This window comes from Camelus ferus, chromosome 6 (genome assembly GCF_009834535.1).
Source record: "Camelus ferus isolate YT-003-E chromosome 6, BCGSAC_Cfer_1.0, whole genome shotgun sequence".
Lineage (NCBI taxonomy): Eukaryota > Metazoa > Chordata > Mammalia > Artiodactyla > Camelidae > Camelus > Camelus ferus.
In genome coordinates, this window is record NC_045701.1 from 15,799,656 (window position 1) to 15,812,734 (window position 13,079).

General features: G+C 37.3%; 1 protein-coding gene across 1 annotated transcript in view; it reads left to right on the top strand.

The window, feature by feature from the left end:
* Window positions 1–13,079, top strand: part of ATP8B4 (ATPase phospholipid transporting 8B4 (putative)) — a 193,063-nt gene that overhangs the window by 121,633 nt on the left and 58,351 nt on the right. Inside the window, exon 14 of the mRNA XM_032481217.1 lies at window positions 5,113–5,301. Within this exon, the coding sequence (XP_032337108.1) occupies window positions 5,113–5,301 (189 nt within the window). The remainder of the gene's footprint in view (window positions 1–5,112; window positions 5,302–13,079) is intronic.

Consider the following 13,079-nt stretch of genomic DNA (forward strand, 5'->3'; position numbering starts at 1 on the left):
CCATTGTATGAATATGACTACCACTTTTTTTTTTCTCAGTCCTCTGTTCAGACATTTGGGTTGTTCCCAGCTTTGGGTTATGCATAAAGCTGCCATAAATGTTTTTATGTCTTTAAAAAAAGGTGTAACAAATTTGTTTTTGGTAAACACTTAGGACTGGAAATTGCCTGATTATAGCATAGATATGTTTAACTTTACGAGAAACTGCCCAACTATTTTCCAAAAACAGAGTATCATTTTATATTCCTGCCGTCAGTGTGTGAGAGGTCTAGTACCTTCACGTTTTCACCAACATGTAGTATTACCACTATTAAATTTTATCTATTCTAGTGGATATTGGCTAATATCTCTTCTGCCATATAGAGGTATTGTGAAGTGAACAGAGGTAAATGTGTGTATCCTTACAACTATTTCTGTTTCTTTCTTTGAGATTCTAAGTGAAGGATTACATCACCAAATAAGGTTTCTCCTTTTAAAGCTCTCATTATAGGATAGATAGCTTAAATCCATGTATGTTCAAGTACATTGGAAAATATAAACTTTTCTTATATAGATATTAGTTATGAAAAAGAATAGAACCCAAATCTAATGGACTTAAAACTACATGATCATATAATTTATAGTTAAGGGTGCTGCTTTTATTTTAAGTGTGTGCTGTTTGTTTCCTGTAGAAGTTATTTGGGGAAGTGGAAGGATGAAATTTTAGAAGCAGGAAAGTGGAAAGTACAAAGGCTTCAATTGGATTTTTTTTTCTATTTAAGTGGACAGCAATTAAAGAGATAAAAAATTTAGGATTTTTTTCTTATTGCCTTATTACATCAATTTTTAAAAATCTACTGAGGTTTGCTTTATGGCTTGATACATATGCAATTTCCATAAATGTTTCATGTGTGCTTGAAATGAATGTGCATTATATAGTTACTGAGTTCTGGGTTCTAAATATATCTATTAGGTACTGTTTGTTAATTGTATTGTTTAATCTTCTACCTCTCTGGATTATTTTAACTACTTGATTTCTCAATGAATGAGAGTATGTTTACATCATTATAGTCTAGTATAGCATAGTTAAATGCACTGTAATGGTATGTTTGTCTGTTTCTATTTTGTTTTGCCAGTGTTTGCTTTATATGTTTTATGATCATGTTATTAGTTAGATACAAGTTTAGACAAATCATTAAATTAAAACATCTGTCAATATATAGTGATCCTCTTTATCTCTAGTAATATTTTTGCCTTAAAGTTTGTTTTGTCTGGTAATAACATAGTTAGAGATGTTTTCCTTTTGTTAGTACTTGCATTGTTTAGCTTTTTGCACTCTTTCCTGCCAATCTTTTTCTTTATGTTCTAGACAAATCTCTCATAAGTGGCGTAATTTTTGACATTTAAAAAGAATATCTAATTTGACCAAAATAAACTAAATGTTAAATGGAACATTTAGTCAGTTTACCCTTATTAATTATCTATGTATTTAGATTCTAAGTATATACTTATTGACATACTTAGATTTATTTTTGCCATCTTATTTTGTATTTTGTATTTACCCCATCTTTTGTGTCTTTGTCTCTTCTTTTCTTCTTATGGATTTAGTTCATTTTTATTTCTACTGCTTTGGAAATAATATACCCTTATTTGTATTCTTTTATACAAATGAGTGGTTAGCCTAGAAATTTTAGCATAATTAACTTAACAAAACCTAAGCCTTTTTGAACAAAACAAAGACCTTAAAACCCTTCAATACTAAACCTTTCATGGCTTATATAGCATTTTTATCATGTGTTTTCTTTTTTAGTCCCGCAAGATGTTATTTTTATGGTTTTTAGAGTCAGTTTGCTTGGATTTATTCATATAGTTACTCATTTCTGTGATTAATGCTTTTTCAATCTCTGATCTTCTGTTGACCAAAAGTGTAATTTTTAGAATACCCTTTAAGGAAAGCTGACTGTTGGTGAACTCTCAAAAACTTTGAAAACAACTTTATTTCATCTTTACTCTTTAAAAATTTTTTTTTTTTTTTGCTGGGGGGAGGTAATTAGGTTTACTTATTTTATTTTTAGAGGCGATACTGGGGCTTAAACCCAGGACCTTGTGTATGCTAAGTATGTGCTCTACCACTTGAGCTATACCTTCCCCTCATCCTCATCCTTGAATGTTTTTGCTGTGTTGAAATACCCAAGGTGACAATTTTCTCAGCACACTAAAGATAGTCCACTGTATTCTGGCTGCTGCTTCTGCTGCTGCATAGGCAGCTGTCAGTCGCACAGTGGCTTGAAGGAAATCAGTCCTGTCTCCCTGGCTGCTTTTGAGATTTCTTCTTTCATGTTTTTAGTATAAGTGTGAATTTTTAAAATATTTGTATTGCTTAGGATTCATTGAGATTCTGACATCTATAGTGTGCTGTCTTATCACTTTGGAGTTTCTACAGCCATGCATTTCTTCGAGTTTTGCCTTTGACTCATTTTCCCTCTCGTATTAGGTCTTCAGTGTTAAGTATTTTCACTCTGTTCTCTATGTCTTTTATTAATTCTCTCATTTTTCCATTTCTTTGTGTCTCTGACGTATATTCTAGAATTTTCTCCATTTTCCCCCGTACACCAATACTTTCTTCAGTAGTGTATAATCTATTCTTGATTAATACAAGATCTTTAATTCTTTTTAATTTTTTGTTTTAATTTCATACCTCTCTTTTATTTCTGGAGATCCATTAAATATTTGGGTGTTGTATTTCTGATAATTCCAATATCTAAACTTTTTGCAGATGTTATTCTCTCTTTTCCTTCTGTTGGTTCTAATTATATCTTGTTTATTGTGGTTTTGATGATTTTTCAACTGTGAGATGGCCATTTTTTTTGGAACTTTGTAGAAATTCTTTGGGTCCTGAGGTGAAGGCTGGTTTCTATAAGAAAGGATTTGGATTTGCTGTAGTCAGTCAGTGTTTTAATACAGAAACATTAAACTGAAATTTCAGTTTGATTTTTCTCAGGTCACCCAGATACAGTGAGTTTAGGATGCAAATATACATGAGAGTCACTCTTTGGTCATAAATTTTCAGCAGATTTTTTTTTCTCTTATAAATAGGCACTCTTAAACAGGGCACTGATTTCCAATTTACCTTTATACTGAGAGAGCATCCTTTTTAGGGGCTCAGTTTTAAGAGGTGGTCTCTCATTAGACTTCTTCCCTGGTCTTTGTCTTTTCTAACCTAAGCTCTGAGAGACCGGAAACCAGTGATGGAGTTCTCTTGATTTAGGAAGTGCCCTTCCTTTATTCCATCTGTATTTTTTTCTCAATCTTTGACCTGAACAGTTACTGCTTACCTGCCAATCATCAGTGCATTCAAAAATATTAAAATGTTTTCTGTTTACAGACTCTGTAGTTGGTTGTAGCAGGAATGGTTGGTCTTGGCACTCAGTTCACCGTGTTGCCAGAAGTAGAAGTTATCACATAATTTCATACGTAGATCAAGTGATTGCTTTAATTTTTTTTCTTTTTGCAATTTCAAAAATTAATTTATGCTTACTGTAGCAAGGGAAACCATACAATACAAAGATTTATAAAGGCAAAGCTAATAATTTCTTTCCTGAACTTTAATTCCACCTTTACAGGAGTAATCAATGTTAACATTTGATATTGCACATTTCGCACTTTCCACTTGCTCGTATATTTATTTTATATATATAGTACATATATATGAATATATGTATATAGATAGGTGGTTTACTTGTTTTAAATGAAAAGGAATCATAGCATATGGGTTAATATGCAGCCAGTTTTCTTAACAATTTATCTTGGCTATTACTGTAAATCAGTAAATACGGATCTAGCTCTGCCTACTTTTTCTAATTTATTTTTATATACAGAGATAGTATCATTTTATATAAAAGGGCTTACTTTATTCATGCTGTTTTTTAAGTGTATTTTTATGTTTTTTCCCCCACTTGCTTCATTCTCTCCCTCTCTTCTCCCTTCTTATTTCCACTCCAACACATACGCAGTACCAGGTATCAATAATTAGCATCCTGGGTTGGCTCCTTATGTTTGAAGGGATTTCTCCTGTGTGTTATAAAATGGTCATTAGTACAGACTAAAGTGGATTTGGAATATCTGCTCTGTCACTCTGGCTGTGTGATCTTCAAAAATTGCATAACGTTTTCAGTCATCGGTTTCACTAGTATAAAATGGAAATACAGGCAGACCTTGTTTTATTGTGCTTCACTTCCCTGTAATTCACAGACACTGTGATTTTTACAGATTGAAAGTTTGTGCCAACCCTGCATGGAGAAAGTCTATTAGCACCATTTTTCCGACAGCATTTGATTACTTTGTGTCTCTGTGTCACATTTTGATAGTTCTTATCCTACCGCAAACTTTTTCATTATTATTGTATTTGTTATGGTGATCTGTGATCAGTGATCTTTGATGGTACTACTACAAAAAGATTATGACCCACTGAAGGCTCAGATAATGATTAACTTTTTTTAATAAATTATTTTTAATTCAAGGTATGTGCATTCTTATATATAACGCTATTTATTGCACATGTAATAGACTACAGTATAATGTAAACATAACTTTTATATGCACAGGGGAACCAAAAAATTCGTGTGACTCGCTTTATTGTGATGTTTGTTTTATTGCACTGGTCTGGAACCAACCTGCAATATCTCCGAGGTATGCCAGTAGTAATTTTAATAATAAAAAGGCTTGCCATGAGGATTATGTAACTTAAAATATAGTAACTATTTTAGTTTGTGGAACTTCCATGGCTCATCTCTAGTCACTGAAAATACAAAGGTGTGGTCTCTGACCTAAGAAACTTTCAGCATCGTAGGGAGGCAGATTCAGGAATGAGTCTTTTCCTCTAAGATGATACGGGTTCCAGTGGTGGTGTGCTTGGTGTGCTGGGGTATCCCACAGGATGGGCACCTGGTCAGCTGGTTGGTGAGTAGAAAAGATCTGATTTCTAGAGCTGACACTTGGGCTGGTTGTTATGAAATGAGTTGGAGCTCGTATTGGCATTCTATGAATGTTACTCTCAGTATTAGTACATTTGTTTCTTTTCATTTTTGAAAAAAAGTGTATATTATTTAATACACTTGTTTCTTTTCCTTTTAGGACAACTGATTTACCAAGTTCAATCACCTGATGAAGGTGCTCTAGTGACTGCTGCAAAAAATTTGGGGTTCATTTTTAAGTCTCGGACTCCAGAGACAATCACAATAGAAGAATTGGGAACACTAGTTACTTACCAATTGCTTGCCTTCTTGGATTTCAACAATTTCAGAAAAAGGATGTCTGTCATAGGTACGGTTGGTGGCTGAGAGTGTTTTTGATCTTTTGCTAGTGCTCTGGTTATATTGGAATCTCTCAAGGATGATTTCACTCTTGGTTATGTGCTGAGAATTTGGGTATTTATTAACTTGATGAACTTCTGTCATCCTGAGCGCTGCCTCCACTCAGTAGAGGTCAGTATAACTAACACAAAACCGCTGCTTATTGTGTGTCCAGCACTATTATAAATATTCTACATGAAATAACTGATTTAATTGTCACAACAACCCTTTAAAGTAGGTACTACTATTTTTTGCCCATTTTAAAAATAACAGAATTGGGATAGAGAGGTTGAGGAACTTTCCCAAGGTCACATAGCTTGAGATAGAAGAGCTAGGATTTGAACCTAGGAAGTCTGACAATGCTGGTCATTCACTTAATCACTGCACACTCAGGACTGCAAACTCAAGGCTCGGGATGAGTTCCTGAGTTACTGGCACAGGCTAGTTGTTGTTGATGTTGTTGTTTTGTGAACATCATCGTCAGCCTCCTTGTTATTACCCGTTTACTCTGTTCACTTGCACTGTTGGAGTGGATCACCCCTGATTGTACTTAGCGCCGCAACAAATCCGTGATTTCCTAACTCAGTGCTGACCCTGAGTGCTGCTTCAGGGTCCCTCTCATTCTGATTTTGCTCCCTTTTTTTCAGTCCTTATAACAGATGTTCTAAACCTTTGCCCTCTCCTCAAGTCCTCAACCCTGCCATGAATATGCTTCACTCTTGGAAGCTAAATTCATCTGCCTTTTCTCTGGAAAAAAAAAAAAAAATAGAGGACCATCACCTTCCTCTTTTCCCCATCTTCCTCCCCCTTCCCCAAGCTATAACTTTACTCATCTTTTCCAGCTTCAGAGAAAAATTGCTCTTGCTCCTTTTCAAAGCTGCAGATTCTACCTGCTCCCATCCATTTTCCTTCCTTGCTTGCTCGCTTCACACTTGCTCATTGCCTTTGATTTCTTCTCCATCACTGGCTCCTTCCTTCAGCCTACTATGCTGTGATTATCCTGTTTCCTTAAAGGTACTGTTCATGTTCTTACCTCCACCGATGTTGCTGCCCCGGTTTTATTCTTTCCACCACAGTGGAATTGTGCGAGATCAGTTTTTGCTCCTCACCTCGATTTCTCTTTTCAGCCTATGTCAGGCTTCTGCTTCCACATTCAGGAAGGAATGCCTTCTCAGAAGTCTCCAGTCCCTTCATAACTGCGCAGTGCAATGGCCTGCTCCCTGTAATGTGTGTGTGTGTATATGTGTGTGTATGTGTGTGTATATATGTATGTATGTATGTATCTATCTATCTACCTAATTATCTGTCATTTCTTTATCTTCAACCTATCTTTTTTTAACTTAGAAACATTTGAGACTCTTGACCTCCTCTTGACACTCCTCTCGTGGCCTCTGTGACCTCGCTGGCTCCTGGTTCTCCTCTTGTCCCAAGCTGACTTCTTCTTTGTCCCACTCTTCAGTGTTGGTGTCCTGTTCTCTTCTCATCTCCTGTGCCCTTCTCGGATAACCGTGACCACTCACCTGGTGGCAGCTAGTGCCTATATTTTGTGTCCTTCCCATACAGGTCCTCAGCTTCAGTCGCCCTCTGGGGTTCACACACATGTCTTCAGCCTTCTCCTGGATTCTGTCACTGGTTGTACTGTGGTCACCTCAGATTTTATGTGTCTAGTAGGAAATGTCATCACAGCCAGTGCTCTTCGTGTAGTTCTTATTAAAACTGTTAACAGTGATCTCTAACTATATATGTCTGTCAGTGGACTGAATGCTTTACAATAAATTATTTTATTAAGTTCTTGCAAATAGTATGTTACCCCCACTTAGGAGATGAGGAAATTAAAGCTCAAAGATTTTAAGTAACTTGTTGAAGATTGTCTTACAGCTTATCACGTAGCTGGTAAGAGGCTGAGCAAGTATTTGAACCCAGGCTTATCTTTCTTCAAAGTCTGGCCTCTTAATCCTTATTGTACCTGACTTACTTTTGATATCTCCATCTCTTTTATGCCCCTAGGCTAGTGGTTCTCAAACTGGCTCCCATCAGAAACACCAGGAAGGTTTGTTAAAATGCAGATTGCTGGGCCGCAGCCCTAGAGTTTCTGATTCAATGGTGGGGGTGGTGTGGGGTGGGGAATAAAAATTTGCATATTGTAACAAGCTCCCAAGTGATGCTGATGCTGCTGGTCAGGAGACCACAGTCTGGGGACCACTTCCCTGGGCTAACAGACCCTCATTATTATGTTATATTTATTTTACATGTCATTACACTGCTCATTATTTTCTCCTAGGATATTTGAGGGCATTTCTCAAATCTGTTCCCCTCTGCTGCTCTCTTCATTCAGGCTTCAGCATCTTTTGCCTTGTCTGTAGGCTACTCAGTAGTCACCTTGCTTCTAAGTCTTTCTTCCTCAAGGCAACAGAGTGATTTTTCTAAAACTAGCCTCAAAACCTCCTTTTATCATAAAAACCGTCTGTCTTTTTCTCTTAATTCCCGGTGCTGCTGCTTTAGTTAAAGCTCTCGTCACTGCTTGCACTAGCTTTTAAAACTGTTCTCTCTTAAAATAATCCTCTATGCTGACACTAGGGTATTCTTTTTAAAACACTGGCCTGAGTTTACCATCACCAACTTAAAAAATCTTGCTGGCTTCCTAGACAGAACTTAAAGGATGTCTTTAGCATGACATTAAGATGATTTACAACCTAACCTCAAGCCGCTTTGCTTCCACTTCCTGAAACTTTGTGCTCCAGCCTCACCAGACCTCACCATTCCCGGCAGGCACTGCGCACTTTCACATTGTTTGCACGTGCTGTTTCCTCAGCCGAGACCTCTCTTCCTCTCCACTTCTCTTCTTGGAAAACTCCTATTCACCTGGTAATGTGCAATTCAAATATCACCTGTTCTCTCAATGCTTTCCCCACTCTCCAGAGAACCACATTCTCCTTTGTTCCCCGGAGCACCCTGTTCATAGCTCCAGTGTGGTACCAGTCCCACAGTACTTGTGACCTTCCCAGTTGCTAGAGTGGTGCTACCCGAAGGCAGGGGCTGTGCCTTGGTCTTCTTAAACTACACGGGGCCACACACAGAGCTTAGCACACAGCGGCTTCTCTATGAATGTCCGTCAAATAAAACTTAACCCAACCCTTTGTAACTTACGAATATCATGATCCTCCTATTAAATCGGTTTTCACTCTGTAAAACATGTGTGTATATGTAATGGTAGGGTTTTTGGTCTCTAACTATGGGAAGCCAGCCCTGGGCTATTTCTCTCAGCAGGTAAACAACAAACATCATCTGAAGATGTTTGTTGTTAGTTTTTTGACAGCAGGCCGTAGGCAGTTGGCATCCGTGTTGTTGTCGAGCACACACACCGCTCTTGGTGTTGGCCTCACGTTGTAGCAGCGGGAACTCTCTTCTATTCACAGCTTCAGAGGAAGTGTTATTGATGTGGGGTTGGCCAGAACGGGCTTCTCTCTGCTCCAAGGGTGTTGACAGAACCTAAGATTGCTACACAGGGAAACGTTTGGCTTTTCCCCAGCTTGGTCACCATTACCGGCTGTGGCGAAATCACAGCCTAACCGCAAACATCAGATGTTTGTCTTAATGGATCCCATGTGAAGAAAGGTAATGTTCCACCACCGAATGAATGGAGGCTTGGGGCTTTATTTTGGTTCTGTTTGGTTTTTAATCAGGAGAAATTTGAAAGAGAGACTCCACTGGGACAGACAAGTCTCTGTTTGATAGCAAAGCAAAGAACAGTGCTAGTCTCATGATTGTCACGTGGCTTGGTGGGGACAACACCGTGAGGTGGAGGCTCAGACATGCATGCTGCTGCTGCTGCTGCTGCTGCTTCTCCTCCTCCTTCTCCTCCTCCTCCTTCTTGGTTTGTTTTTGGTTTTTCCTGATAATCATTCATTGGATCATGAATGTATAGTTTGAGCACCAGAGGTACTCTCATTCTGGGGCAAGAGCCCTGATTTAATTCATAGATATCTAAATAGAAATAGATTTCTATAAAGGATTTTGTCAGAAGGTATAGAATCTAGTATATTGATAAATATATATGTCATTATATAGTTTTGGAAGGATTAATTCTACTAATTATGTAAATAAAAGTACAGAGATAAAATTCAAAGCTATTTATTAGCAGGGGCAAGTGGCAGATAATCATTAAAGAAGAGTAAATAACAGTAATTCCTTCAAAAGCCCTTAAAAGATCTTTAGATAAAGTTTTCTTAACTCTGAACCTTATAAAGATTCTCAGAGTACAAGTCACATTGACATATGGCAGGCATTTCTCTGTGTGAATGGACGAACAGCCGCCCAGCTGAGATAGGGCAAAGTGGAATTATTCACCACCCTTCACAGTGTTGCTGTTGTATTCACAGCATAAACCTGGAAACCATTTGACTTTTTTCTTTCCTTTATATCACAAAGCCATGGCTGCTGCTTTCAGTGACTTTTGCATGATTACAATTCAAGTCTCCAAGCAAATATTTATTTAGGTACCTACCATGTTCCAGGAACTTGAAGCTAAAGGAGAATGTAGAATTGAAAAATGTACCATGTGATTGCATCCTGGTGAATATAGTGAAGCAGAATAGGAAATAGGCTGAAAAGAGGCAGACTTTGATGACTCCTGGGTGTGCCAGGTTAAGGAGTTCCAACGTGATCTAAGGGCAGAAGGAGGCAATTGCAGGATTCTAGGCAGCAGTGTGGAGATGCCTCTGGCTGTGTTATGGAGCAATTTGGACGGAAGCAGAACTAGAATGAATAGAACCATTTAGGTTAATGCCATAATCTAGGCAAGAGAGAAGGTAGCAGAGAGAAGTTCTTAGCTTTGGTGAAGGGAGAGGAACTTTGAGTGATGCCAGATACCTGATTTGGGAGACTGAGTGGATGGTGAAGCTAGTTATTAAGACTGGGCAACAGAGGAAGAGTAACTAGTTATTTGTGATAGATAACGTGTCCAGTTTGAGTTTGATGTGCTTGGGCCCATCTGAGAGGGAATGTTCAGTTGGCAGTTGGATATACAGGTTAGAAGGGAGTGCTGGAAATGAATTTAGGCTGGAGTTACACATTTGAGAGCAATCAACCTGTTGATGAAATCTGAAGCCATAAAAAGAATGTGACTGCCCAAGGAAAGTGCAAAGGATTGGAGAATTTGGTCCTGGGTAAAATTTCTGAAGAACACTACTGTTTAAAGGACAGGCAGTGGGGCCAGATTCTATATTAAAAATCTCTGACCTTTGTCTAGGATCTGCCCACGTGTTATCTTGTCTGTTTAAAAGTGCTGTTATTTTTATTTTATTGGCTAATGTCTGAAATGACTGAGATTTAATTAGCTTAGAGATTTCCTAGGAGAAATAACTAGAAGCCTTGAATGAAAAGAGATATAAAATTGCTAAGCTGCTAAAGAAAATGTTTAGTGAGTAAAATTAAGCAGGATTCCATGAAATTGGATTTATATAAACTCAAATTTAAAGGGGCTAATGCTGGGTTAAGAGAAAATCTATTAAATCAGAAAAGTGTAGAGCTAGGAAGACCTTAGAGGTTAGGTTGTTTCAACATCTTTTCACAGGTAGAAACTGTGACACAGAGATGGTAAGGGATTTGCACAAATCACAATCAGTTTAAGATTTTCGTAGACCAGTGGCTCTCAGTGAGTGGTCTGGGGAACCCTAGGAAAATTTGAGAGTTTTTCAGGGGATGCACAAGGAAAAAAGTATTGTCATAATAGTACTAATGTTATTTGTTTTTCAACATCTTTTTCTCATGAGTATACTAAGGGGGTTTACAAAAGCCATATGATGTGTGATAGCACAACAGATTGAATGCAAAAGCAGATATAAGAATCCAACTGTCTTCCATTACTCCAGACATTAAAGAGATATGTAGTCATATAAAACAATGCCTCTCCCAAGCTAAATTTTTTTTTGTTTTGGAGAATAGTTATTTTTTCATAGAAATGTTATTCATGTTAATATATCATAGGTTTATTGTTATAATTATTCTTACAGTAATATTATAATTAGTGTCATAAGGCTTTCTGTAATAAAATTTCTCAGTTTTAATAAATAATATGGTAAATATTGATAGAACCCACATGAAGTCCTCATGAAGGTTTAAGAGTGTAAAGGGGTTCTGAGACCAAAAATATTTGGGAACTGATATCTTAGCTTGGACTATTAAAAAAAAAACCAGTCACAGAGAAGTTGTATTGGCAAATGTATGATATATATACTTTGCCTGTATAGCCCTGGTAATGGAAGGGAGAAAATATGTGGGAAACTATTAAATCGGAATTAAATTGGAATGTTGTATGAAAAAGAGAAAGCCTTTCCTAGGATTAAACGTTTTTCCCCCACTTGAATAATTAGATATAAATTGCATTTTTTTCTTCCCAATGTGAGCATTAGAGCCAGAGTACAAGAAAAATTGTGTGAGTTCTGGAAATAAGCAAAGTTGACCATGAGTCTTAGAAGAGAAGACAAGTCCTAGACAAGCCCACTACAAAAAAGCTTCCAGGGTGCCTTAGCTCTATTGAAGCTAGGAGAAAACTAGAATAGATTAAGTGTTAACTAATGGACATTAAAGATTAAGGGTTATTAAAGATTAAAAGGAGCAACCTAAGAGTCTGTCAGCAAATGAATGGATAAAGAAGATGTGGTATACATACACACACACTGGAATATTACTCAGCTATAAAAAAGAATGAAATTTTACCATTTGCAACAACATGGATGGAGTTGGAGGGTATTACATGAAGTGAAAGAAGTCAGAGAAAGACAAATGCTGTATGATAACTCATATGTGGAATCTAAAAAATACAAGAAACTAGTGAATATAACAAAAAAAGAAGCAGACTCACAGATACAGAGAGGGAAAGGAGGAAGGGCTATTTAGATGTGGGAGATTAAGAGGTACGAACTATGTGTATAAAAAAAGCTACAAGGATATATGGTACAACACAGGAAATATAGCCAATATTTTATAATAATCATAAATGGAGTATAGCCTTTAAAAATGTGAATCACTATATTGCACACCTGTAACATATAATATTGTATTGACAGCTATGCTTCAATTAAAATAAAACGATTAGAGGGAAAAATAATTTATTGTGCTATGATATTTATGTTCCTTTAGATCAAGCTCTGAATCAAAATTTTTATCCTATTAAACTAATCAAGCCAATATTTATGTTCACTTGTTTTAAGGCATTATATTTTTAGAGAAAATGTATAATTGAATGGAAAGCATGTAATAATCTTTGACTCAGTAAAGCTTGTGAGGGTCTGTGTTGAGGTTGTGATGCAGACGGTTGTCTTAAGCTGTAGGCAGTTCCTGGGAAGAACTACATTGCTATGTCATACATTCATTCATTCATTCATTCATTCTACAAATAGGTGCCTGGTAAGTGCCAAGCTGTAAAACCAAGCCTACAAAGATGGGCCAGGTATTCTATGGCTTAAAGAAGGGTTTTTCTGACAGCAGTGTGTGAGACAGCCAGAGGAAGTCTCGAGGACTGGAGACAAGGGACTGGACTCTGGTCAAGGCTGTCATCCCCAGACCTGGGAGGCAGGTGAAAAACACGGCCCTCCTAATACAGACTTCTAGTGGGGAGAAGATAGAAATTTTGATTTTGAAAGCCCTCTGCAAAGTGTGCTTGCAGCCAGGATTGTGACCTTGGAATGAAAGGGCTTTTCCAAGGAGGAATGGGGGTAAAGAAATACGTCAGCAAGGGCTGAGAACTAA